The sequence below is a fragment of the Xenopus laevis genome, chromosome 8L (assembly GCF_017654675.1).
Source record: "Xenopus laevis strain J_2021 chromosome 8L, Xenopus_laevis_v10.1, whole genome shotgun sequence".
NCBI classification, from domain to species: domain Eukaryota; kingdom Metazoa; phylum Chordata; class Amphibia; order Anura; family Pipidae; genus Xenopus; species Xenopus laevis.
In genome coordinates, this window is record NC_054385.1 from 115,498,130 (window position 1) to 115,524,948 (window position 26,819).

The 26,819-nt window shown below is 36.7% G+C and overlaps 2 protein-coding genes and 1 pseudogene across 2 annotated transcripts; all 3 read right to left on the reverse strand.

Annotated features, from left to right (window-relative positions):
• Positions 1–1,987: 1,987 nt before the first annotated feature.
• On the reverse strand, positions 1,988–18,537 carry LOC108699034 (vomeronasal type-2 receptor 26). Its single transcript, XM_018230892.1, has 6 exons — positions 18,230–18,537; positions 12,446–12,737; positions 11,282–12,079; positions 9,112–9,330; positions 5,660–5,783; positions 1,988–2,913 (listed from the first exon to the last, which is right to left on the reverse strand). The coding sequence occupies exons 1-6, from the start codon at positions 18,535–18,537 to the stop codon at positions 1,988–1,990; spliced, it is 2,667 nt and encodes an 888-aa protein (XP_018086381.1).
• A 1,778-nt stretch (positions 18,538–20,315) lies between these two features.
• On the reverse strand, positions 20,316–23,400 carry LOC121397316 (annotated as a pseudogene).
• Positions 23,401–24,167: 767 nt separating this feature from the next.
• On the reverse strand, positions 24,168–25,166 carry LOC121397317 (olfactory receptor 6C4-like). The gene has a single exon (XM_041573943.1). The coding sequence runs from the start codon at positions 25,164–25,166 to the stop codon at positions 24,168–24,170; it is 999 nt and encodes a 332-aa protein (XP_041429877.1).
• Between the last annotated feature and the right edge of the window lie 1,653 nt (positions 25,167–26,819).

Here is a 26,819-nt window from a genome sequence, read left to right on the forward strand (position 1 = left end):
ATGAGATGTGATGACATCATGTATCGCTACTCCGCAACAATACTCCTGACAGGTTTGACACCAATTCTGGTTTGAAGCTTACAGTGCTTCTGGGTTTGGACATGAGTGCTGTATCTGACCTCATCATGCTTGTCAAGAAATTCTACTATTTAAAGGGGCCATGGCCAATTATTCCTTTCCCAACATAGGTCTATTTCTAATAGCTCCTGGGTGTGTTTTCTAGTCTCTCTTTTCTGTTTCTGACCTAGCCTGTTCCTGACCTACCCTAAGTTGCTGCCTGTCTTGACCTCTGCCCATTTATTAACCATTCTCTTGGATCCTGTTTCTGTACTGTGCTGCTGTTGGTTTTGACCCATGTCTGTTCATCAGTAACGCTCCTTGGGGCAGATTTACTAGAAGACGAAGTGACTAACGTTAACAAAAATCTGCCAGCATGACGTCATTTTGTTACTTCAATGATTTAGTGCATGCGTAACATCGCTAGCGAATGAGATAGACTCTAGCGGTACTTTGCTCCCTTACGCCTGGTGAAGTTGCGCTCTTGCGAATGGATGAAACTACGCAAATTCTCTAAGATGCGGATTTTACTGAACGTTACCTCTTGCACCAGACTTGCCTTCGCCACCTCAGACCAGGCTAAGTGCAATAGAGTAGATTGGAGTTCCTCAAAAAATAGTTGAAGTCCCAAAAAACGCTGGCAACTTTTCAGGGTGATAGGCTGCAAAAGATCGTACATTTTTCCCCTCTACATTTCCTTACATATGGCACATAAACTATTCACTGGCTACATGTGTAGGGCAATGTAACAACTCAGTAAGGTTTCCTGGGCTTGTGTAGTGTGATGCATTGGCTGCAACATATACGTTCATTGAACTTTAACTTCCCGCCATATGCAAATTAGGCAATGCTAGCGCAACTTCGCTTTGTTTGCCGCAGTAACGATAGCACTACTTTGCAGCTTTTGACGCCCTGGATGCAGCTTTTTATTGAATTAGCGTTGTCCTGGCGAATCTATACTTGACGAAGTGTTGCGACGTGAGCGAAGCGCACGCTAGCGCAATTCGGTGCTTAGTGAATCTGTTCCTCCTGCACACATTTGGTTTCCTTGTCTGCACAGAATTCTCTCACTAAAATGGCAGAATCCAAGTAGTGGAGGGCTCCTCCTGAATCAAAAGGTGGCTGTTAAAGGCGGAAGCATGAGCCATGGCCGGGACCTTGTTGTTTGCTCTGGGTTTGGGATGCCTTATGTAACAGGATTATCGTACAAAACCCAGAGCAAATCATGGCTTTAACTTTCACCCTTTGATAAATACTCTTTTAAAAGTCCCTTAGAAATGAATGTAGAGTGGCAGTATTTCACACTAATGGACTGTTGTGATCTCTAACATTACTCTTTGATAAATATACCCCATTGTCTTTAGATACTTTCACTGGAAATGCAAAAACATTTTCCCTTTTGATTTCTTTACCATTTTTTCCACGACATGTTCTTATTGTTTATTTCTGGTGTACCGTAGTGATCAACTATAATGACTAATGTTGTTTTGAGTATTATCACTCAAAACAACATTGATCAGCATTTTATTACAATCAATTTGCATCAGTATACATTTAAATTACAGCACTTTTTCTAATGAAACATTCAAGAGAATATATTGGGAGATGACTCCGCTAATTGTAATACAGTGAACCAGCCACACTGCACACAATGCACACCACGGGGGTGGGGTGGACTGGAAGACATCTTCAACATTCGCAAACATACTCACAGTCCACTCACTGGTGATTTTTAGGGTGTTCTATTTTTTAAGGAAAAATATTTGGGTTCATTCGATGAATTTTGGATTAAATAATTTACCAATCATGGTAAATAAAATTAATTGCATCAGCACAAAATGCAATGCATAAATATAGAATTCATAAAATGATTTTCCAAACTAAATATAGTATTTCAAAGAAACCTCTTGGTGTTATATGGGCACATACCTTAGGGTGTTTTTGCAGCTTTGCTTAATTTAATTTTAACAGAAAGCTGTGCTTTGGTATTGCGATGAGGTTTCAGGAGGATAATATAGCATTTTGGCGCAAATATACAAGTCAGCAAACCTGCATTTGAAGCCAGGATGGCAAATATTTCCACTGCAACCATGTGTTTGCCTTTGGTGCTGAGGTAGGTTGGAATGAAGGAGGCCCAGACACTGCAGAACACCAGCATGCTGAAGGTGATGTGCTGTGCCTCATTGAACTGGTCTGGTAATTTTCGTGCAATAAAGGCCACAATAAAGCAAAAAAACGCTAAAGTGCCAATGTAAGAAATTGCAAGATAGAAAAAAGTAAATGATCCCTCGTTACACTGTAGGATTATAATTCCAGGTATAGTTTTGCTTTCAGTGTCTACAAATGGCGGGGCATATATTAACCATGTAGTACATATTAAAAATTCTCCAAAAGAGCAGAAAAACACTAGTACAAAAGATATGCTGGCACCTCCCCAATTTCGAAACTTGTTTCCGGGTTTTGTGGCTTTAAAAGCAAGTAATACTGTTATAGTTTTAGCCAAAACTAATGAAATGGAAACAGCATAGATAAAGAGAAATATAGTTTGTCTCAGAAGACAAATCCACGGTGTAGGACATCCTATAAACAGGAAAGTGCAAATGAAGGACAATTTAAGACACACAAGAAGCATGTAACTGATTTTAAGATTATTAGCTCTGGCAATAGGAGTGTTTCTGTGTTTTATAAAGGTAATCAAAATAGTTTTTACAATAACAATACAGATGGACGCACAACAAGACAATGCTAACCCTAAGAGATCTTCATAGGATAGGAAATCAATTATCCTTTGAATGCACTTATCCCTGCTGGGGTTAGGCCATAGATCTTCAGGGCATTTGGCACAGATATTCAAATCTAAAAATTGATTAAATATGAATTTAGTTAACAAAACTGCACTAAATTTTACAAATAAAGTTATTGATCACTTAGGTGGTGGGTCTGAGCACTCTGGAACTGTATGTACCACAAGTTTCAGACTGATCTGCACATCACTAATTATATGAGTGTTAAAGGAATAGTAATATGACATTTTTTTATATTAAAAATCCTTTGTAGCCCCCTCCAATAATATGTATATCATACACAAAGCTAACTATTTGTAATGGTTTATTCACAAATACCATAAAAAAAGTATACTACTGGTTGTGCAGTGTCTAATGGAACAAGGCGATATGGCGACATGCCCTCAGCTGGACACTACGTGTGCGTTCACATCTCTTAGCCCCATATCTTCTAAAACCGGGAGTCAGTAAAAAAAAACAATCTTTTTAATTTAGGTTCTGGGGAGAGGAGATGTGTGGGCAGTCTTATCTTCTTGCCATCCTGATTTATTTTGGTTAGAGCTGCGAACAATGAAGGCATGACAGCAAGATGATGGGGCTCTTCTGTGACTCTTAGAAGATCTATAGCAAACCTGGTGCTGCCTTCACTTCTCACTAGAGATGGCGCGAACTGTTCGCCGGCGAACTTGTTCGCGCTCGCCGGAAGTTCGCGAGCGTCGCGCGACGTTCGCCATTTTGGGTTCGCCATTGTTGGCGCTTTTTTTTGCCCTCTCACCCCAGACCAGCAGGTACATGGCAGCCAATCAGGAAGCTCTCCCCTGGACCACTCCCCTTCCCTATAAAAACCGAAGCCCTGCAGCGTTTTTTCACTCTGCCTGTGTGTGCTGAAGAGATAGTGTAGGGAGAGAGCTGCTGCCTGTTAGTGATTTCAGGGACAGTTGAAAGTTTGCTGGCTAGTAATCGTTTTGATACTGCTCTGTTATTGGAGGGACAGAAGTCTGCAGGGGTTTGAGGGACATTTAAGCTTAGGTAGCTTTGCTGGCTAGTAATCTACCTTCTACTGCAGTGCTCTGTATGTAGCTGCAGTGGGCAGCTGTCCTGCTTCTGATCTCATCTGCTGACTGCTGCAATAACAGTAGTCCTTGTAAGGACTGCTTTTATTTATTTTTTTTGTTGTTTTACTACTACTACTACTACTACTATAAGAGCCAAGTGCTATTAGTCTAGCAGTGTTGGGGAGTGGGACTGGTGTGCTAATCTGCTGCTCCTAGTAGTTCAGCAGCACCAACTTTAATTTTTTTTTTTAATATTCATTTTTTTTTTATTTTACTTTTTTTATTTTACTACCGCTGTAGTAGTGTATAAGTTGACCTTTTAGGCATTATTTGCCCAGTTTTTTTGGCCGCAGCCACTGAAGCACAGAGGCCAGAAAAAATATGCCATATAAATGCTGAAAATAGTCATTTTTTGCCATACGTTGACTCAACGTATATGGCAAAAAATTACTATTTTCAGCTTTTATATGGCATATTTTTTCTGGCAACTGTGCTTCAGTGGCTGCGACCAAAAAAACTGGGCAAACAATGCCTACAAGGTCAACGTATGGCAAAAAATGACTATTTTCAGCATTTATATGGCATATTTTTTCTGGCAACTGTGCTTCAGTGGCTGCAACCAAAAAAACTGGGCAAACAATGTCTACAAGGTCAACGTATGGCGAAAAATTACTATTTTCAGCATTTATATGGCATATTTTTTCTGGCAACTATGCTTCAGTGGCTGCGTCCAAAAAAACTGGGCAAACAATGCCTACAAGGTCAACGTATGGCAGTTGTTTAAAGAGAACAGTAGATTACTAGCCAGCAAAGCTACCTAAGCTAAAATGTCCCTCAAATCCCTGCAGACTTCTGTCCCTCCAATACAGAGCAGTATCAAGCAGATTACTAGCCAGCAAACTTACTATCATCTGTCCCTGAAATCACTAACAGCTCTCCCCCTACACTATCTCTTCCAAGCACACACAGGCAGATTTTTCAGATACATTTTTGCCCTTGATCCCCCTCTGGCATGCCACTGTCCAGGTCGTTGCACCCTTTAAACAACTTTAAAATCATTTTTCTGGCCAGAAATGTCTTTTTTAGATGTTAAAGTTCGCCTTCCCATTGAAGTCTATGGGGTTCGCGAACCGTTCGCGAACCGCTCGCATTTTTGCGCAAGTTCGCGAATATGTTCGCGAACTTTTTTTCCGACGTTCGCTACATCCCTACTTCTCACAGCACAAATCAGACAGATAATACAGACAGTCTCTAGAACTGCAGCAACGGACTTCCGTATTTTAGAAGAAGTCAGGCTAGGAGATGTGAAGCGCGCACGGTCGCCATATTGACTTATCCCTACAATTGGAAGCAGATATTTTTTATGGTATTTTTAAATAAAGTATTTAATATTGTTAAGATTGTGCTTTATTGATGTGTTAAAAATTTTTAGTGTTACTGATCCTTTGAGTAGGTGTACATTTGACTATTTCTCCTCATGTATGTTGTCTATATTACAACATCAATAGCTTTTAGAGACTGATATTTTCCATAAGACACATTTGAGCATAAGTCTTCTAATTTCACAGTTAAATGTATACAGACAAAGACTGCAAAATCTGTGGATATTTCATATAATATGGTGCAAAATAGTTCTCTCAGAAACTAAGATCTAAACAGACACTGAACATGGGTCACAATGGGATTTATAAAAACAAATACAGTTTTGGCCTTTAGGTAATTAGTTATGGGAAAATAAAATATAATGTAAAGTAGGGCACATACCTGTTGAATTGGGTAATTCCCCATCAGAGCATGGAACACAGTCAAAGCAGCAAGGTGGTTTTCCATTCTGATGAGTTCTTCTGTGGCCAGAAGCACATGGCTTACTACAAATTGAGGTTGGAGTCTTAAAAAAGAATGGAAGCTACTTATAATCTGTTGTGTAAAAAATAACACTTAAAAAGCCACAGGTTTCTTCTTAAAGAACATGTAGGCATTTTAGTGGCCTGTGCGTATGTTGTTGCCCATTAGTGATGGCGAATAAATTCGCCAGGTGCGAATATCTGCAAATTTCCAAATTTTGCCACCGGCAAATAAATTCGCAAAAAGTGACAAAAAAATTGCTGCTGAAAAATTGTTGTGCGTAGAAATTATTAGGACGCCCATTGACTTTAATGCATTTGGACAAAATAGGTGACGTATAAAAATTGACGTGGGTTTTGAAATTAAATAAAAATAATTTTGATGCCCATCGACTTCAATATGTTTCACGCATTCTTCGTCGTTTTGCAAATTTTGCGGGAAATTCGTAAATATTTCAGCAAACCGAAACAGGACAGATTTGTCCATCACTAGTGCCCATAATACATCTCTAATTTAATTATAAGTATAAGACTAAGTACATTGTTTCTGATGTATTCTTATTATAATGTGTTCAGTAAAGGAAACAAATGATTTTATACAATATTCAAAATAAATAATTTGGAAAAACATAATGGTAAACAGTGTGATGTAGAAATACCCCCTAAATGAGAAGTGTATTACAATAAAAAAAGACAATACAGCAAAGCATCGTGTTATTTGAAATTAATAAGAGAAAGTTTCTGTCCCCGTTACATACTTTTATAACTTTTGTAACAGCATTGGAAGTGTTGAAGGGATTTAGATACATTTGTCAGGGTCATAAGATCATCAGGACCAGGACCTGAGGAGGAGCTGGCAGTGAGGAACAGGAAAAACAGGTAAAAAACTAAATGCAAGGTATCAGAAGGGTAAGGTATCTGTTGCATTCTTATTATAATGTGCTCAGTAGTGATGGGCACATTTCTCCCGTTTTGCCGGTAAATTTGCGAATTTGCAGCGAAATTGCGAGAAACAGTGAAAAATTTGTTAAAGTTGAAAATTTATGCCCTCGTAATTTTGATGCCGGCTATAAAGTCAATGGGCATCCAAATAGTGTTGATGTGCAGCGATTTTGATGTAAGCGACTTTTCGGACGCGTGTCCAAATTTTTTTGATTTTTTTTTGAATTTTCACAGGCAAATTTTTGCGGGAGTTTCGCAAAAATTTGCCGAGAATTTGCGCCAGGCAAATTTATTCGTCCATCACTAGTGACTGGTAAAGGAGACAAATGATTTCATACAATATTCAAAATAAAAAAGTTAATGGAAACAGTGGTAAATATAGTGTGATGTAGAAATATCCCCTAAATGAGTATCCCCTAAATGTGTATTACAATTAAAAAAAGAAAAATGCAGTAAAACATCATGTTGTTTGAAATTAATGAGAGAATGTTTCTGTCCCCGTTACATACTTTCATAACTTTAATAACAGCACTGGAAGTGTTGAAGGGATTTAGATACATTTGTCAGGGCCATAAGACTATCAGTACCTGGCAGTGAGAAACAGGAAAAACAGGTAAGAAACTAAATAGAAGGTATCAGAATGGTAAATGAGAATCTTAGTCAGAACCAGGCCAAAAGTAAATAACTCGAATATCAAATAGACCTTCAATTGGGCATTAAACATAGGCCATACTTTGACCTTTATTTTGAATTTCACAGCAGCAGATGCCATGTTGCTATAGTGTAAGGTTGTGTGATGGCTCCACGTTACAATGACAGACACAGCATCTGTTTGTTAGTGTGCATATGGGGTGGATTTTGTGATAAAAATGTAAAAGTGTGTATTTTCCCACAGAAATTTGTGTCTGTCATTCCAGCAGGTCCAATTTTTTCACAATCTTGTTCAGGGTCGTAAATAGGAGATATTTTCAACCAACAACTGCCGAGTGTAAAATGTACTTTTCGAAGCAATTGCAGTGCATTTTTATTTGCAGTGCTGTGTTTTCCTCCAGTTCTCAGTTTAATTAATGTCAGGAGGGGGCGATGTCCGCCTGAGTGAACCAGATGCAATTGTGCTAAAAAAGTCCACTTGGCAACATGTCTGGTGTTCGATGTCAGAATGTGTGTATTTATGTATGCATAGCTTTATTTGTAAAGTGAGGTTAAGCAGCCGCAGTGCTGTAAAGTGCATAAACGTACAATATGATTCCCGATTCTTTATGCTAAAGTACTATGTGGAAACCCTAAACCATTTAGAGGTACTACAATTTTGAGGGTTCTCATGCATCACAAGGGGGAAGATTTTTCAATTTGAAAAAAATAAGAAGATTCAAATGTTGAAATTTACCATGTACTTTCTCTTTAAAAATTCAACTTTAGCTATTCACCATCTAAAACCTGCCGTAATTCCTGTTTCAGGTTCCTGTTTAAAAAAGCTCCCATCACCTCGAAATTCGACCCTTGGTAAATCTGGCCCTAGGTGTACTGCACTAAGTTCAGAACAAGAGGCAAAATGGACCAAGAGGCACCAAGCACAACAATACAGAAGTGCAAGGAACAGCTTTTGACACAAAAGGATTTTTCACACAGCCAACTTAGGGGCAAATTCACTAACGCGCGAAGCGCCGAACGCTAGCGTTAATTCGCTAGCATTGGGCATTTTCGCTACTGCGCAAATTCACTAACGAACGCTGGCGTAGTTTCGCTAGTGTTACTTCGCAACCTTACGCCAGGCGAATCTTCGCTAGCGACGAAACTACGCAAATTCACTAACTTGCGCAGTGTAGCGAACGCTACCTTTTACGCTAGACTTCCTTCGCCACCTCAGACCTGGCGAAGCGCAATAGAGTAGATAGGGATTGTTTAAAAAAAGTCAAAAATTTTTCTAAGTCCCAAAAACGCTGGCGTGTTTTCTACATGATTGCTGATAGGCTGAAAAAGATCGAAAAATTTTTGGGGCTCCCCTTCCTCCCCCCTACATTTCCTGACTCATGGCAACTTACCTAGACAGTGGGCACATGTGTAGGGCAAAACAAAAATTTTATTTGCAGATTTGAAGGTTTTCTAGGCATTTGTAGTGCAGATACATGTTCCTCCATTGAAATTTGAATTTCGCGCCATATGCAAATTAGCCTTCGCTAGCGCAACTTCGCTTTATATAGTGAAACAACGCTAGCGCAACTCCGCAACCTTACGCTACCCCTGTGCGCAACTTCGGATTTTAGTGGATTTGCGAAGCGCTGGCGAAACTACGCCTGGCGAAGCGCGGCGAAGTTTCGCCTGGCGCAACTTCGCATCTTAGTGAATTTGCCCCTTAGAGTGACAGCAACTGTAACTTTGAAAGAATAGGACAACATCTGCTGTGGTGCATGCAGAACTTGAAATTCTCACCTGATTAAAATAAGGGCCCCAATTGATCGATTCCCTAATAATATCAATTTGGTGAACCTCTGGCAAGAATCTGCCCACATGGTTTCGACACATGGTTCCATTTGCATAAATAACCAGGTTAAGAAGATCAAATTTTTCTGGAATATTTCCATCTGCACTGAAGACAAAATCCTCTCCAGATGCTTTTTCAAAATGAAGATCTTTCAGATAACGATTTAGCTAGAGAAAATGAAAATGGTTGTTAAAATGAATGCTATTGATTAAACTTAGGGCCCTCATGGATAGTGGTACACTTCAATAGGCAAAATGACTCACCCCCCTCCCATATGCAATTTAGGCCAAACACTTAGCTGGCCACACCAGGGAATTTTCAGACCATAGGGGAATTAACCTTATAATAAGCATAGATATAAAGAACAATAATTGTTTTATAATGACGTAAGTCACTATCCAGAAGATATCATACCTCCCAATAGTCATAAAATGGACATTTTTTGACCATGTCCATTTCATGGGCACATCCCTTAATTACCATGTCCATTTTACAAAATGTGTCAGGCTATGCAATTTTAACACATTTCTAGGAGTTGTATGTGTTATAACAGTTTTGCAAATGAAAGTGAATTGCTTTTTAAGATGCTTATCTCCCAAGGGAGGGAATCTTGGCTTATCTTAAATTGTTAAAAAGTAAAGTGCAGCTGCTGCAGCAACCATGACCGTAACCCAATCACATACTTGTATTCAAAGTGAACCAAAAGTGACATCAGCAACTTCATTGATTACTGTTTTTAAAGTGACATGTGCTATAAAGTGACTTGTTGCTTAAAAATATATGTGTGTATGTGGCAAATATTCCACATTATATATAGTGTATAAGCAATTACACACAAGGATTTTCCAAAAGCCTACGGATAGGAATACACTACTACATTATGCCAGCAGTCACCCCCAACACCTATTAAACTCCTTACCCAGGTTGCAGTTGTTGCGAGTGGTTCGGGTTCAGGAGGAGAAGCAAACTATAGCTTTAGAGACTATGCAAGACAGTTCCTGGAGAGAGGGTACCCAGTTAAACTTATCACAGAGACAAAAGCATGGGCCATGACATTGGATTGAGATGTAATTTTAGGGGCGAAAATGAAAACTAATAGGGATGATTCACTATATTATGTGACCACCTATGATGCACGCACCCCATTTATAAAGAAATATGTATTGCAGCATTGGCCCATTGTGAAATCAGACATGGAACTGACAGCAAAAACGTTTTTATATATTTATTTTTCATGAGAAATCCCGGTGTTGCTGGTCTTCTTTGAGTATATATATATATATATATATATATATATATATATATATATATATATATATATATATATATATATATATATATATACAGTCCTCCAAGAAGCCAGCACTCTCGAAAAATAGTTTCAAACGCCTGGGTGCAGTATCGACAGTTTCGATCTCCACATGCACAAATAAGATCCGCACTCACAGGACTTATGAAAATTATAAAAAATTTATTGCAAGAGTCTAACGTTTCGACCTCATCCGAGGTCTTTTTCTTGAAAAAGACCTCGGATGAGGTCGAAACGTTAGACTCTTGCAATAAATTTTTTATAATTTTCATAAGTCCTGTGAGTGCGGATCTTATTTGTGCATATTTATATATATATATATATATATATATATATATATATATATATATATATATATATATATATATATATATATATATATATATATATATATATATATATATATATATATATATATATATATATATATACTTTATGTACAGTGTTCGCACTCTTACCAGATCAGAAATAATTTTGGGTGCAATGGTCAAAATTTGTTATCCAAATAGCTGTTTTGGAACCTGCTGCAATTTAATGAGCATTAAAAGCATAAAGTTAAGTTGCTTGCTGCATTCTGTAGTGGCAGTCAGCACCCACACAATTTGTCATAATCTGCTTTCCATTAGTGTGAATGCAAGCATAACAAGTGGCCCTGCATTTTAAGAAGATAAACTAATTTCATATGGAAAAAAAATTGTGATTACTGTCACAACTAAAGGTGATCTAAATTAACCTAAACTTCAACCAAAGCAAAGACATTGCCTATTCCTCAATGTAAAATCAGTTGGAGAACTGTTTTGGGAACAAACCTTATATGGTGTTGTACCAATTAATCCTTTGTTGGCTGACTTTAGCAGTTCTGTAGCTAAATTCATATTGTGCATGGCATATGCCAAAGCATATATTGCCATGTAGATTGCATAGGATATACGGTAACTGCTTGGCATGTTTTGTGATAAAAACTCTTTCAGTATCTTCTTTTTGGAGCAGTTATAGTCCCTTAAATGTAGTGCTTGAGAGCATCCTAAATTTAACTCCCAAAACAATTGTATAAATGTATTGTTAAAAATGTTGGTCAGAATATACTGAGTCATAAAATCACTAAAACCAGGGATGTCTCTTTCTGGAATTGATATTAACAGAGAACCATTAAATGAAAATAGAGCTTGCTTAAATTTGTAATCTGTAATAATATTCAAGGTCACAGATGCTATCCACAATCTTTCTGATATGAGTTTATAAGGTCCTTTCATTAGAAATGGTACAAATTGGGTTTCATCCAAATACAGGATGATTACTCTGGCTGAGGAACGTTTAATCACTTCCCAAGTGTTGATGATAGTTGTAGCATGTGCATGTGTTGAAATTGCTATAACTTCTTTGAACTCTACACAGATTTGAGCCCTTTTCATTTCTTTTATTAATTCCTCACTTGCTTGGAGATAGCTTTCTTCATTTGCTGCCACAATCCCCACCCAAGCCCATCTAAAGTGGGTCAGTAATTGCACAATCATTTTAAACTGAGAATACACAGTAGGAACAGTTCGAAAGAGAGATGGGTACAAGATGTGGTTGTTAAATACAGAGTCCAGAGCCCCATAATTTATCTGAAGGAGAAAAAAATATATACAAACCAAATTCAGTATTGTCCGACATTTTGCCCAACTTACATAAAAGCTTTGGAATAAAGGATACCCTTTTAGCAATGTGCTGGAGTGAAAAATCCTATGATACCACAAATAAAATATCATAAACATCAAACAAGCACCCATCCTAATCTCACTGTCAATCTTATGGTCATAGACTTTTAACAAAGGACAGGGTTCAATCTTACCGTATATGATGAACATATGATTAACAGTCTTGTGTAAAAATTCTTTCATTTCCATAATCGGACAGAATAAAAATGGTGTTTTCCAACTGCCAATTAGGATTGAAAGGGAGATTATGAAAAGAGTATTTATTTTTAATACCTGAGGATATTTGTATAGCTGGCTTATTTGTGCTATGGTGTACGTGGTAGATGATAACAAATGCCCAACAAATGCAATCAGGTTCTGTTTTTTGTGACAGATAAAGTTAGGAGATGGATTTTCTTCATTAGAAATTAGGTGGAACACGCTCTTTAATGCCAGAACCTCACTAGCACAAACATCATAGATGTGGTATCCTAGAGTGATGTTGGGTAATATATCAGTGTTGTTGTTTATTTCTTCTATGGCATAAATAAAAGCCAGAAGGTGTTTCAGGTTCTGGAAGGTAGGCCTGTTTAAAAAGCAGAATAAGAAAACAATAGGGTATAATATAAATACAGGTGTGCATAGTGCATTGCTTATATAATGATCTATATACAAAGACTGCTTTTGAAATAATTGCATGAAACATGAAAATTTCAGTTTCAGATAGAAAATTTACTAGAAGTTGTCAATCAGTGAATCACAATTATTTTTTTTTGTGGTCAAGAGATACGTTTAAAAGTAAGTATAAAATGAGATAAGTATAAAATGCATCTTGCCTATGGAAAAAAATGAAACCATTTTCTAGCTAACCACAAGTAGCAGATACAATTTTTCCCATGTGACACAGGTATGGGATCGGTTATCCAGCAACCTGTTATAAACAAAGCTCTGAATAAAGGAAAGGCCATCTCCCATAGACCCAATTTTATCCAAATAATTAACATTTTTAAAAATGATTTCCTTTTAATAAAACAGAACCTTGTACTTCATCCAAACTAAGATATAATGTATCCTTATTGGAAGCAAAACCAGCCTATTTAGTTTATTTAATGTTTACATGATTTTATAGTAGACTTAAGGTATGAATATCCAAATTACAGAAAAATCCATTAAAAAGAAAAAAAAAGAAAGATACAGAAAACTCCAGGTCCTGAGCATTCTGGATAATAGATCCCATACCTGTATATATAAGTGCCAGAAGACAATAAAATGGCCAATGCAAGCAATTCTTAGAAACATATCTTACCCTACACACTTCGTCTGATCAGGAAAATTCTGAAAGTCAGTATGTTGACTTACAGTTATTAAAAAAATTTTGAGGATCCCACCTATTACAATGTCCCCATCTCTGGAGAATTTGGTAGGGCTGGAACCAGAAGTGAGAATGCATCCATGTCCTTGCTCTAATCTGTAAAACACATCATTTGAACTAGGAAACACTTGGTCAATGGTAATAAGTATTAGATAAAGCAATTCACAGCCACCGTGGTCACTCCATGATAAACGTGTATACATTTTGAATCTACTTTTTGCAAAAGAGTTGTTTGCAAAGAAGAGAAATATAAACTGTTGTATATAAATGTAACCAAAATCTCAAATTACTTCAAGTGCAATGCAAACAATTTGTATCAGGCACCATATGGCGTACTAGAAGCTTTAATGGGAACTTTATATATCATTGCTCACAGCTTTAATTAGTGGTTGGTTGAAATGTGTTATTTGTGCTCATTTTTAGCCTTACTAAGAAGGTATTTAATTGCATGTTTTGTTTTATTTAACTTTCTACAAATATTTGCTCAAATGCCACCCAGCTGCTAAAAAAATCTATCACTCAAACTAGCAAATTAAATTAATACCCATAGCCTTACACAAGACAACTTTGACCTTTCAGGATATATGCTTTTATCCTGATGTTAGTTGTTCTTAATCCTTATTTTGGAAAGGTTTCTTCATACCAGAAATACAATAGTTGATTTTCATTTGTACAGTGCATACTTTCTGTTCTACTAAAAGTCACCAAAGCTTAAAACCAACCTCTAATAAATCGAAAAATGCTAAAAATAAAGTTATGTGGTTGGGAAGTTTGGGGTGGCGTGTCAATGTGGGGCCCTGTGTATAGGACATACAATTAGGCAATTGAGAGAAAGATTAGGGGAACATTTTGAAGATAAAATAATGAGGATAGTATATTGTTTAAACATTTTTGAAATCGAGCATAAATGCACTCTCCAGATATCTAAAATGTTTAGTATAGATAATATTAATGAAAATAGTGGAGGGATTTGACTACCAGATTGCTGAAGTTGGAATCCAGTTGAATTTTTAAATTGAAAATGGTTACACCTAAGGTTTTAAACAGTCTTTTTGAATTGAAATCATTCTTTACATTGATATGGAAATAAGTTAGTGTGGGGTTTTAAGTCTGTAGGGACTCGTAGGGTTAATTCCCCTACAGTCTGAAACCACATGGTGGACATCCCCTGCTTCTCCAGCTACAGGGTTTACCAAGAGTCTTGGGTGGGGCAGGAGCCCTTGTCCCTGTGCATTGTGTCTGGCAGATACCAGAGGGTGTCAGAAGGTGTTGCTGCTGCGTAACTGTTTTGATATAGGCAGAAGCGAAAAATTCACCAGACACTCAACAGCAAGTGAAGCGGGGTGGACCCCTGCGTGTTTATTCAAGTCTTGTGATGTATAAATGAAGGGGTCTGCCCCCAAAATGTTACATCACAAGACTTGAATAAACACGCAGGGGTCCGCCCCGCTTCACTTGCTGTTGAGTGTCTGGTGAATTTTTCGCTTCTATGTATATTGGAGAGGTGCCAACCTCTTTTCCGGACAGCACGCTTTTGAGTGGAGAGGCTGGGGACACAGGAATCCTTTTTGTTGATATAGGCAGAGCCATGTGCACACAGCCATTGCTGCTTTCACTTTCACTGAGAAAGGGTGGATAGAAACTGCTGCAAAGATGTAGGGGCTAAAAAGGAGTTTGATAGCCTTGTGGCTGATGCAGGGTACTCCAGAGCCTGGTAAGCTCAACCATGCGGGTTTAGAGCTTGGATGCCTTTTTGTGTGCTTGGATTATGGAGAATGCTGGGAGCTGTGTGTAAGGAATAAAGGGGGTTTGTCATACTCACACTGTTGATAGTATTGGGAGCAATACCCTGAAGATTTAAAGCAAGCTGCTTGTGCTTCACTGAATGTATTTAATCACTGTGGATGCCTGTTCCAGCTCTGGATGAGCCTACCCATCTGAGTGAATCCCCAGGGTGAGTTGTGCCCAAGGGAGGGTAGAAAAAGAAAGAATCCAGCATGTCTCCTGTTCATGATACAGGCTATACCTTTGTCCAGCGGGAAAGGTATTTGGGCAGGTAGCGCTACCTGGGAAACTTAAGAGCTTTTTGGGGGAAAAGGGACTGAGACTCTTTGTCTGCCAAAGGAGTAGTGCGGGACTTTACCTAGCAGGGAGGTGCCGGAATGGGACTGTCACAGTTTCCCCAGGGTAGTGGTCATTAGTATGATGTGAATGCATACAGTATTTTACTTTGCCTTTAATATTAAATAAAGTATATTTGTTACACAGCAATGTGTGCGTTTGAATGTTTTCCTAATGGAGCCACCCGCAGGTGTATTCCGGATCCCATTAGGTGGAGGCACTGCTATGAGAGATAATTCCCAGTACCCTTTCACTTAGCAAAGGGGACTCAGGGTCTGCATTGGAAAGGAATATGTGATGTATAACCTTTGGCACAGGGGGGTGGCCAAAAAGGTGTTACAAGTCAAATTGTACTTTATAGTTATTTACGGTCTAAAGCACAAGCTTTCACCATGTTATTATACTTTATGACTCTATCCAACACCTTTATTCAGCCATCCACAATATTACATTTGAACATACCTGGCTACTATACTCTCAGCGTGTGACATAACACAGTGTTTTGTGTGAGTTTTGCATTGATTATATTCCCTTTCATTTATATTACAGTTATATTACATTTATATTACAGTTCATCTCTCTCTCTCTCACCTGCTAATCTTCCAGTAAAATCTACAGACTTGCTCTCAGTCTCTTTATTGGTGTGTGGGGAGGTTTAGCTGCATGTTGAACTACACACTGCCTCAGGGTAATATGTAGGGTGGACAGAACATTTACAAATGTATGTTTTAAAATAATACACTATATATTTTTGCTGTCCTGTTTTTTTTGAGCACTGTTTTGCTTAGGAAATTATATTAGATTAATTATTAGAAATATAATTTGCCGCCTATAAACATGATTATTCTCAACTAACTTGGAATGTATTGGAGCAGGCAAGCTTGCAAAAAATGATGCACAATTACTCTCAAAAATGTTCTCCCACACCTACATGCACCTCCACATTTCCTACCTCACACACTCACACAATTCCTCCAATATATTCACAATAATTCACTTGCACACACAAGCACACACAAAAAATGAAGGCTTTCCACTGTGAACCAATATTGAAATTCCTACCTCATTAAAGTGAGGACCCCAAATGATGATTCTTTCATTAATAACAAGGTGATGATCATCAGCCACGAAACTTCCAACATGGATTTTTTTGATGGTCCCATTTAAATAAATGATCCAGTTAAGAATATGAAATTGTCCTGGAAAGCTCCCCTTTTCATCAAAGAACAGCTTCTCCCCAGGTATATCCTTCAGGATGGACAAGATAGAAAAGAGACAAATATGTGCATGCGCGTTAGCTAAGATATTTTGTCTGAGGCAAGCTGATAATATTGTTTTTAGTACATGATGATACTTATGCAAGGTTCTCTAAGAAGAGACAGTACAGGGTCGTACGGGAAAACAAGTACAGAGGCCTACAAGGGTCGGCACGTAGGCATGTTAACCCTTCACCGCAAAAGTTCGCTGGCATCAAAGTTTTTTTTATGCCAGTGACGGTTCAGACTCTGGGGACAATTTCGATGCCGGCGACATTTTAATGGACGCCCATTGACTTCAATTGTCATTCAAAACACCCCCTGTCTACATGGGCTCTAAAGGCTCTAACTAAGGGCTATTTATCAAAGGTCAGATTTTAGAGGTTTTTGAAACCACAGCTAAACTCAATCTAAAAAGATCCAAATATAAACAGTGCAAAATGAAAATAACGCTGAATAATGTGCTTAATAATACAAATACCTCTAAAAACTCGAACAATTCGAGTTTTTCAGACAATTCCTAAAAGTGAATTAATTTAAAATGGTCCAATAGGATCAGGGCAGCTTCAAATAATACTAACCAACATTTACCTGGCAAACATTGGTGAATTGGTGAATCTGGTTCACACAATTCAAAAATAGCATGGGTTTAAGTACAAATATGTCAATGTAATTGCCATCTAATGTCATCATCAATGGATCATCAATGGAGTTGCAGTATTTGAAAGCCAGAGGTCACAAGCAACTTTTCATTGCATGGTTAATACTTCACAGTCACTTCTGCCTCCTTTTATTTACCTCCATTGTGATATAAACTTTGCAATGAATAACTAGATAAAAGACGATAAAAGCAAGACATAGTCCTCACTGAGTCAAATTTAGTCTATAGTTGGCCTTGCAAATGAAAATATGCATATAACATTTATAATCCTAAAACAGATGCAACTACAAGAGTAGAAGAATTGAAGGGCTTGAAAATGTAAATTTGGATTTCTGTGAATAAGCATTTTTAAGAACTTAATTGCACAAAGGTTTGAACTTGATGGACTCTTATTTTTTTAACCTAAAATCTGCACAATTCCTAGAGATATATTGGCATTTGTAAATCTGCAAGTGCAGTGAGCAAAGTGCAATTTTAAGTGCAAGTGCGATGTTTTTCACCAGTATTCTGACTTCATTGGGGTCACAAAGGGGCAATTCTCTTGACATAATTGTGCTTCCCCCACCATAATTGTATCCAACTCTGCTTCCAAACCCTGGAGCTACTGTCTGTACAACTGCACTTGCAGAAATACATGGCCCTGTATTATACAATGAATGTTTACTTACCCCCCACAAGCCACTGAAAAAGGAGTTTCTACAAAATCATTGGTGTCTCCTGTAGCAACTAATAATATCTGAAGTATCCCTCCTATAACGATGTCCCCATCTCTGGAGTATTCCATGGAGCTCACTGGGGTACTTAGATAACATCCTCGTCTGGTCTGTCCTTGATGGTCCTCTGCAGTTCCAGTATATGTCAGTGACACAGCAATATACAGTGAATACATTAGCAGCTCATTGGAATATATGATTATTGGGAAATCAGATTTCATTATCAGTTGAGATTGTATATTGCTATCTTCACTGGTGCTCATCATTAGTTATGGTCAGGAAAAGTCACAATCAAGAACATACAAGTGACACACATTTATCAGCATCTTTGACTATTAGTAGTAAACTATAACATTGACAGACAGAGTTCTCTTATAAATCCTTTCTTGTTTTTTTAAAAAAGTGACCACAGTTCCCCCCCACATTGCTATTTGTGTTGCTTAAGAATTTAGGTTATACACTGATATTATGAGGTAATTGGACTCCTCTTAATGTGGATGAAAATAAAATCTGTTTTTCTCACCTTGTTACTAAAATAACTTGTATGCTATTAACTTGTGCTCTGCATTTGTTAGACTGCCCATTTGCATGTTTGATAATCTTATTGAAATGTGATGGACATTCCCCATCACCCTTAGGGGCCTATTTATTATTATTTGATTGACCAGTGCAGGTAAAACTAAGGGGGTTATTTATCAAAGTCCGAATTTATCTCAATATTTTCTGTTACAAACTCTGATCAAAGCCGCTCGTATTTATGATTACATTTTCCCGAAAATTTGCTTTGCGGGAAAAAGTCTGATTTTTGTGATTATTTTGGATTTTTTATTCAATTTTCAAATCTGCACCAGAAAACTCAGATTTTTTCCCAAAAACCCCCGAAAACTTTGGGGTATTATACGAAACTCAGCGCACATCAAATCATTGGGACCTCTCCCCTTTACTTATATGCAACCTCAACAGGTCTGAGATGCTGAATTTTCATATTCTCTCTTTTCAGTCAGGGCTGGCAGCAAACAGAGCTGTCAAAAATAGGCTGGAAGGTCAGAAACCTGGCAAGGTAGCACTAACAGCAAACTATAGCATAACCAGAATCTTAACTACAAAATACCTACAATCATACATTAAACCAGGTTCTGGGCACATCATTATTTTGAACTTCAATTTGTTTTTTCTGTATGTTGCTAATGCATGTGATACACACATTTTTGGACACACCAAAAACACACAATAAGGTCATTGTGCACCCTTCCCAACTATAGTCAGGTGATCCCACTGGTGTCTAATGGAAGGGCAGCCAAGTTTGGGAGTTTTTCTTTGAAAGCAGCAAGTAAGTTGCAGGTAAACTTAGTCCCTTTGTAAAATGTATAATGAAGCAATAGAATTCTTAATGAATCTGATGAAAATTGAGCGTAGGACTGGCCAGATATGGGATGACTTTGACGTAGTTGGCCAGCTTAAATATATTGCAATATATGGACAAACAATCCCTGTTTTGCTTGAAGGGTCAGGCATTTTTCAGTAGCAGTATGCACAAAATGTCTCTGTCTTAAATATAATGATAATAGGTTGAGTGCAGAGGACTCTTGTATTTGTCTATATGATATGTTTAGGGCTGAAGAGGTGCACAAAGACTGATGAGTCAACAACATGAGTAATGGGAAATATACTTTCCTAGAGAATTTTTGCTCCCAAAAATTCAATTTCATCTGTCTATCTATCTATCTATCTATTTATTTTTTTAAAAAAAACTAATTTTTTTCAGATTTATTAAAGCCCGATGTTGCAAATTTGAGGGATTTGGGGGAAAACCCTGAAAAAGTACAGAACCAATCTTGTACCAGAACCAATTAAGCTTTTTCATTAATAAATAAGATAACATTGGGTATTGTAGTTTGGTCATGGTTTTTTATTTAAAAAATTAGAAAAATTTGTAATTTAGTAAATAACCCTCTCCGAAGAGAAACTTTTGAAATTAAATTTTTCTAATGAGGGGGTGACTTTATATGAGTGTAATGAGATGAATGAGTTTGCTTTGACTCTAGAAACAAAGCTGATTTAAAAAATGTCTTAGTAATTTATGTAGAGCCTTCTTCACATTCCTGTTTCTAAGGGTGTATATGAATGGGTTGAGTAATGGAATAAAAACTGTGTAGGCAAGAGCAAGATATTTATCATATTGACTGCCCTTAGGTCTAATATATACAGTCATTACTGTGCCATAGAAAAGACTTGATACTATGAGATGGGATGAACAGGTGGAAAAGGCTTTCCGTTTACTCTCAGAACTTTTCATGCCTAAAACAATTATGAGAATAATATGGATGTAAAGACCCATAATGATCATGAATGGAATTATAACAGTGACTGTGGCTGCAAAACATGTCATCATATTGCTAATGAAAGGATTTGAACAAGCCAAATTCTGTAACGGAGCAAAATCACAGAAGAAATGGTTGACCTTATTGGGTCCACAATACTGCAAACCAGCAGTGAAAATGGTAGGAATGAACCAAGTAACAAAACCAATAATCCATGGGAGCATGGCCAACTCTTTGCAAATCCATGGCTCATTATTGCAGAGTAACGCAAAGGGTTGTTTATTGCAAGGTGGTGGTCAAAGGCCATGATGGCAAAAAGACAACATTCAGTTTCTCCCAGGGCATTGAAAGCATATAATTGTGCAAAACATCCAAAAAATGATATGCCCTTTTTATCTGCAATAAGGTTTGCTAAGAGTTTTGGGATAGTGACAGAAACAAATATAATTTCTAAAGTAGCAAATATGCTAATAAAAAAGTACATCGGTGTTTGAAGGGAAGGTTCAGTCCTGACAAGGGCAATGATTGTAATGTTTCCTACAATGCATATAATATACATCAGTAAGACAATAATAAAAAATACAAACTGAAACTGATGGAAGTCTGAAAAAGCCACCAGAAAAAAAACTCTATTAGACTTGACATACTGTAGTGTTGTTTTCCATTTTGGAGCTACAACAGTGTCTGTAAAAGAAATGTAGAATATCCATTTATCAAAAAAATGGTCTATTAAACCGACATTCACTTTCAAATTAAACAGTTTTCAGAACAATTTCAGATGACCAGCAATAACCTTTTAAAAAGGAGAAGGCTATAGATTTAAGATCTCCATGAAACTATTTGTAAGGCTTTATTTACCGTAAGGTATCACTTTGACCTTTGTTTACTCAGTCTGTAGGATTCACTTACCTGAAAATGTCTACAGCTATAGTAACCTATTAGGTATTTTATTTTCCTGTAATAACATGTTTATTCATTTTCCATGAGCAAGTAATGAAAGTCCATCTTATGAAGCATATAGAGAAGAGCTCTGGCTCATGAGAGATCCAGTCATGATTTTGGCAATATGTGTTACTTCGCTAAAATAGAGAAGGGGTGTGTATGTACATGCAACCAGCAAAGGAGCTTAGAGTAATTGTCTACAGTTTTATTAGCACCTCATTAAATCTGCAGGGTCTCCAGAGCATTTACCAGAAATTAAAACCCAGGTTTACAGTATGCTGGATCTCAAGGGAAATGTCTTGTCCCTTATCTGAATAAATTGATGCAAAAATGAGAGGCATTTTACCCTTATATTAGCAAGTATTTTCTTCTAAAATTGATGGAATGAAGGAAATTAGTACTTTAACAAACAGCATATATATATATATATATATATATATATATATATATATATATATTTCATAATTTTGTAATATTTCATTTTTATGTTATTAAATCTTAAACATGAGTTTCATGGCTTTGAAATAAAAACATCAGATACTTTGTCATTTAGCAAATTTAGAGAATTATCTATCTATGTATCTATTATGTATCTATTATTTAGAGAAGAGTCTGAATATTTTGTGTATATATATATATATATATATATATATATATATATATATATATATACACAAAGATGCTTTACAAAAATGCTTTAAAAACACACAAAATACATACAAACATATCAGAGACTGACTAAATGTTGCTAATAAATGTGTCTATGTAGACAGTAAAATACAGTAGTATATTCAAACTCAGTTCATCTCTACAAAATATGAGGCCTAAGATAAATGTAACCCCCAATATGCCCACAAATTTAGGCCCTGACATACTTTCCACATCAAGGCTCCATTTATCTAGAATGGCCCAGGCATGCCAGTAAGATCATTTTATTTTACTTTTTTTTTTAACTTGTGTTTTTTATTTATTTTTGCAGATTTCAAAATTTTCCTAAGTCTTTATGGATTTATTTTATTATTATTAACATGTATTTATTTATATAGTGCCAACATATTTTGTAGCACTGTATGTAAGATCACTGCATAAAAGCAATCTTAGATGAGGATCTTCTATAACTCGGGCCTGATACTAATATCACATATATTATAACTCTGATTCAACCACATATCCATATATGTATGCATTGACTGAATGGAATCTGCCTGTAACCTGACACATGGGGAGGATTCCAGTTAGAAAATATTAATGTGCATTTGTGGTTTGAAATCCAACCCATGTGCCAAATTGGCATATGTTACAAATCTGTTCTGCTCTCCTACAAGCCTACCAACCCCTGTTTAGCTAAACAAACATAATTTACTACTAGTGATGAGCGAAATTTGTCTCCAAGTTTCATGAAAATGACTCCAATAGGTGAAAAACATTGCTTCACATCTCCCAGTCTACTGTATCAGTGCTCCTTCTCCCCTGTGACTGATAAGAAAGTCTCAAAACATTTGGATTCTTCTCACTTGATCCCATTCCTTCAAAACCTCTTTGCAATGCCAATCCCTGTCTATTCAAAGCTTAAATATATCAATTCAATCTCTCTCTCTCAACTCTTTCCTTCCTGACTAAAACTTGCAGTAGTCATCTCCACCTCTACAATCTGGTTTTAGGCAACAACACTCCACTGAAACTGCCCTCAGTCAATTAAGCAATGACCTCTTAATGGCTAAAGCTAATAGCTCCTTTTGACTACTAAAACTTCTTGATCTCTCAGCTGCTTTTTACACTATAGATAACACTCTCCTCCTCCAGTTTCTCCATTTGCTTGTCCTTTGTAACACTGCCTTGTAGTGATGGGCGATTCTGACCCATTTAGCTTCATGGAAAATTCGTGAAATGGTAAAAAAGCTACAAAATGCATTGAAGTCTAGTGATGGACGAATTTATTTGCCAGGCACAAATTCGTGGCGAATTTGCGCGATTCGCAGCCAGCAAGTAAATTCGTGAAACGCCTGACGCCGGCATCAAAAACGAGACGCTGTCGCTGTTTCGCAAAATTTTTTCCACAAATTCGCCCATCACTATTGAAGTCTATTGCCGACAAAATGTTTTGATGCGCGACACATTATTTTGATGCACAACAATTTTTTTTCACCCATTGGAGTCTATGGGCATCATTTTAATGATGCAATTCGGCAGGTTTAAGTTGGCGAAGTCGAATGTTTTTTAAAGAGACTGTACTTAGATTTTCGAGTGGTCGAATTTTCGAAGGTTTTTCAATTTGAAACAAAGTCAGATTTGGCCTATTCGATGGTTGAAGTTCCCTGCAGGTGGTTATTTTTAAGTTTGAGTTACACATTCTCAGAGATCACGTAAAATTGAGCGGAACTAAAAACTTGCCCGAGTAGAGATTAATATGGGATATGTGAAATAAAAAGGATGATAGATTTGTTTGCGTTAAAAAGAGGAGATAGAAGGCAATGCAGGCTGGCCATGTATTCTATGAGTGGTACAAAAAGTTATTAGTACCACTGAACATATATAATTAACTAGATATAATTACTGAATATAATAAATCACCTCCCAAGTCTAAGACAGGTGCATTTTTGCTTCTTGAAGGACGGATGCCTTAAAAAAGATCAAAAATGTAGAGATGCTAGCATGTGATTAGGCTGTGTTTGGCTGGTTTTATTATGAAATTGGACAGGAAGATGTTTTAAAAGTTGCCCAAATGATTTACGGAAGGCTTCCTTAACATTCTTGTTTCTCAGTGTGTAAATAAATGGGTTTAAAAGTGGAGCAATGACTGTGAAGGTGAGTGCCAGGAATCTATCATATTGGCTGCCCTTAGGATTGATATATACAGTTATTCCTGAGCCATAAAACATACTTGATACAATGAGATGAGATGAACAGGTGGAGAAGGCTTTTTGTTTACTCTCTGTATTATTCATATTTGAGACTATTGTGAAAATAATACGGATGTAAAATCCCACAATGATAAAGAATGGTGAGGCAACAGTAAGTGCAGCTGTAAAACTTGTCAGTGCATTGCTAATGATGGGATTTGAACATGCCAAGTTCTGCAGTGGAGCAAAGTCACAATAGTAATGATTCATTTCACTAGGGCCACAAAAATCTAAAACAGCAGTAGAGACGGTGGGAATGAAAGAAACAACAAAACCAATAATCCATGGCAGTACAGCCAGCCCTGTACAAAACTTATGATTCATAATTGCAGAGTAACGTAGTGGATTGTGTATCGCCAAGTATCGATCAAAAACCATGATGGCAAGGAAACTACATTCTGTTTCTCCAAGGAAACTGAAGGCATATAATTGTGCAAAGCACCCAGCAAATGATATTTTCTTGTTATGTGCAATTAGGTTGTCTAGTAGCTTTGGCACTGTCACTGAAACAAATAGAATTTCTAAAACAGCAAAAACACTTATAAAAAAGTACATTGGTGTCTGAAGAGAAGGTTCGGTCCTAACAAGGGTAATTATAGTAATGTTGCCTAAAATGCATGTGATATACATTAGTAGGACAATTATGAAAAATATTGTCTGAAACTCATGGAAGTCTGAAAAGGCCAAAAGTGTAAATTCTGTTACTGTTGTTTTTGTGTAGTTTTCCATTTTAAATTAAACACCTGTAAATGAAATTAAGAACAAGCTTTGTTACAAAGCGGTCGGTTATAAGAGAAATTCCCCTTCAAATGTACCTGTTAATGTTTTGTAGATTTAGTAGGAATCTTAGGGGGTTATTTATCAAAGTCCAAATTTATCTCAATATTTTCTGCTACAAACTCAAATCTGCTCTGTTTTTTTACACTTATTTATTTTTACATTTTCCCGAAAATTATCTTTGTGGGAAAAAATCAGATTTTTACTATTTTTTTTAATCCGATTTTCACAATATTTTCGGATCTTTCATCTGATTTTCACGATTTTTTTGGAATTTTCACCCGAAAACTCCGAAAACATTGGGGTATTGCATGAAACCCAGTGCACATCAAAAAATCATTGGGACTTCTCCCACTGACTTATATGCAACCTTGAGAGGTCTGAGATGCTGGATTTTCAAATTCTGACTTTTCCATCCTTGGAGTTTAATAAATCCCTGAAATATTTGTGATTTTTCGTGATTTTTGCATTCAGAATTTAGTAAATAACCACCTTAAAGGAACAGTAACACAAAATACTGAAAGTGTTTTAAAGTAATGAAAATATCATGTAGTGTTGCCCTGCCCTGGTAAAACTGATGTGTTTGCTTCAGAAACACTATTATAGTTCATATAAACAAGCTGCTGAGTAGCAATGGCGGAAATTGAAAAATGGCTATATGGCACAGGATAAATAATGGATAACAGATAACACCATTATGTTCTACAGAGCTTATCTGCTGTATAACTTGAGCCTTTCCTCCTTTAATGGCTGCCCCCATTGCTACACAGCAGCTTATTTATATAAACAATAGTAGTGTTTCTGAAGCAAACACAGCAGTTTTAGTAGTGCAGGGCAACACTGCATTATATTTTTATCACTTTAAAACAATTTAATTTTTGATGTTACTGTTCCTTTAATGTGGCAATACCTAAGCCAACTTGTTTATCATTCTTGTGATTAGTAGAACACTTAGATGGCCAAATAGCTCTGATTATAGTTAAATAACTGAACTAATACTAATGAAAATTACATATCTCATTCCTGTTTCTGCTGATACAAGATAGATTGGCTCTGATCTCAAAAAAACTGAAGCATTTTGAATAATTGGGGTTTATGTAATACAAGTTGCAAAGTTTGCCAAAGTTAAGAAACCAACAAACATCTTAATGGCTTTATAAGTTACTAGAACTGGGCAAAGTGGGATACTAATCTTTGGTTAATTGCATTGCCCTTATTAACTATAGCAATCAAATGAGTACTAAAGATGGGACAGAACTGCAGAGAAATGTATTCACAAATTTCCCTGAGAGAAATTTAATAAATTGACTAAAAGCAAATGAGCATTTTTTTTTTATATTGCTGATGTTTTTCTATTGATTTTAAAGAATTTTTTCAATTGTTTTTAAAGGGTTTACAGAAGGTCTGAGGGAGTGCAAAATAGTATTATAATTTATGGAACTAGTGTTGATTTTCATAATCTAGTATCTACACCTTCAGATTTCAAGCAGAGTTTCCACATTCAGTGAAAAATACCAAGGGGCCGATTCACTAACTTCGAGTGAAGAATTCGAAGTAAAAAAAATTTGAATTTTGGGCTACTTTGACCATCGAATGGGCTACTAC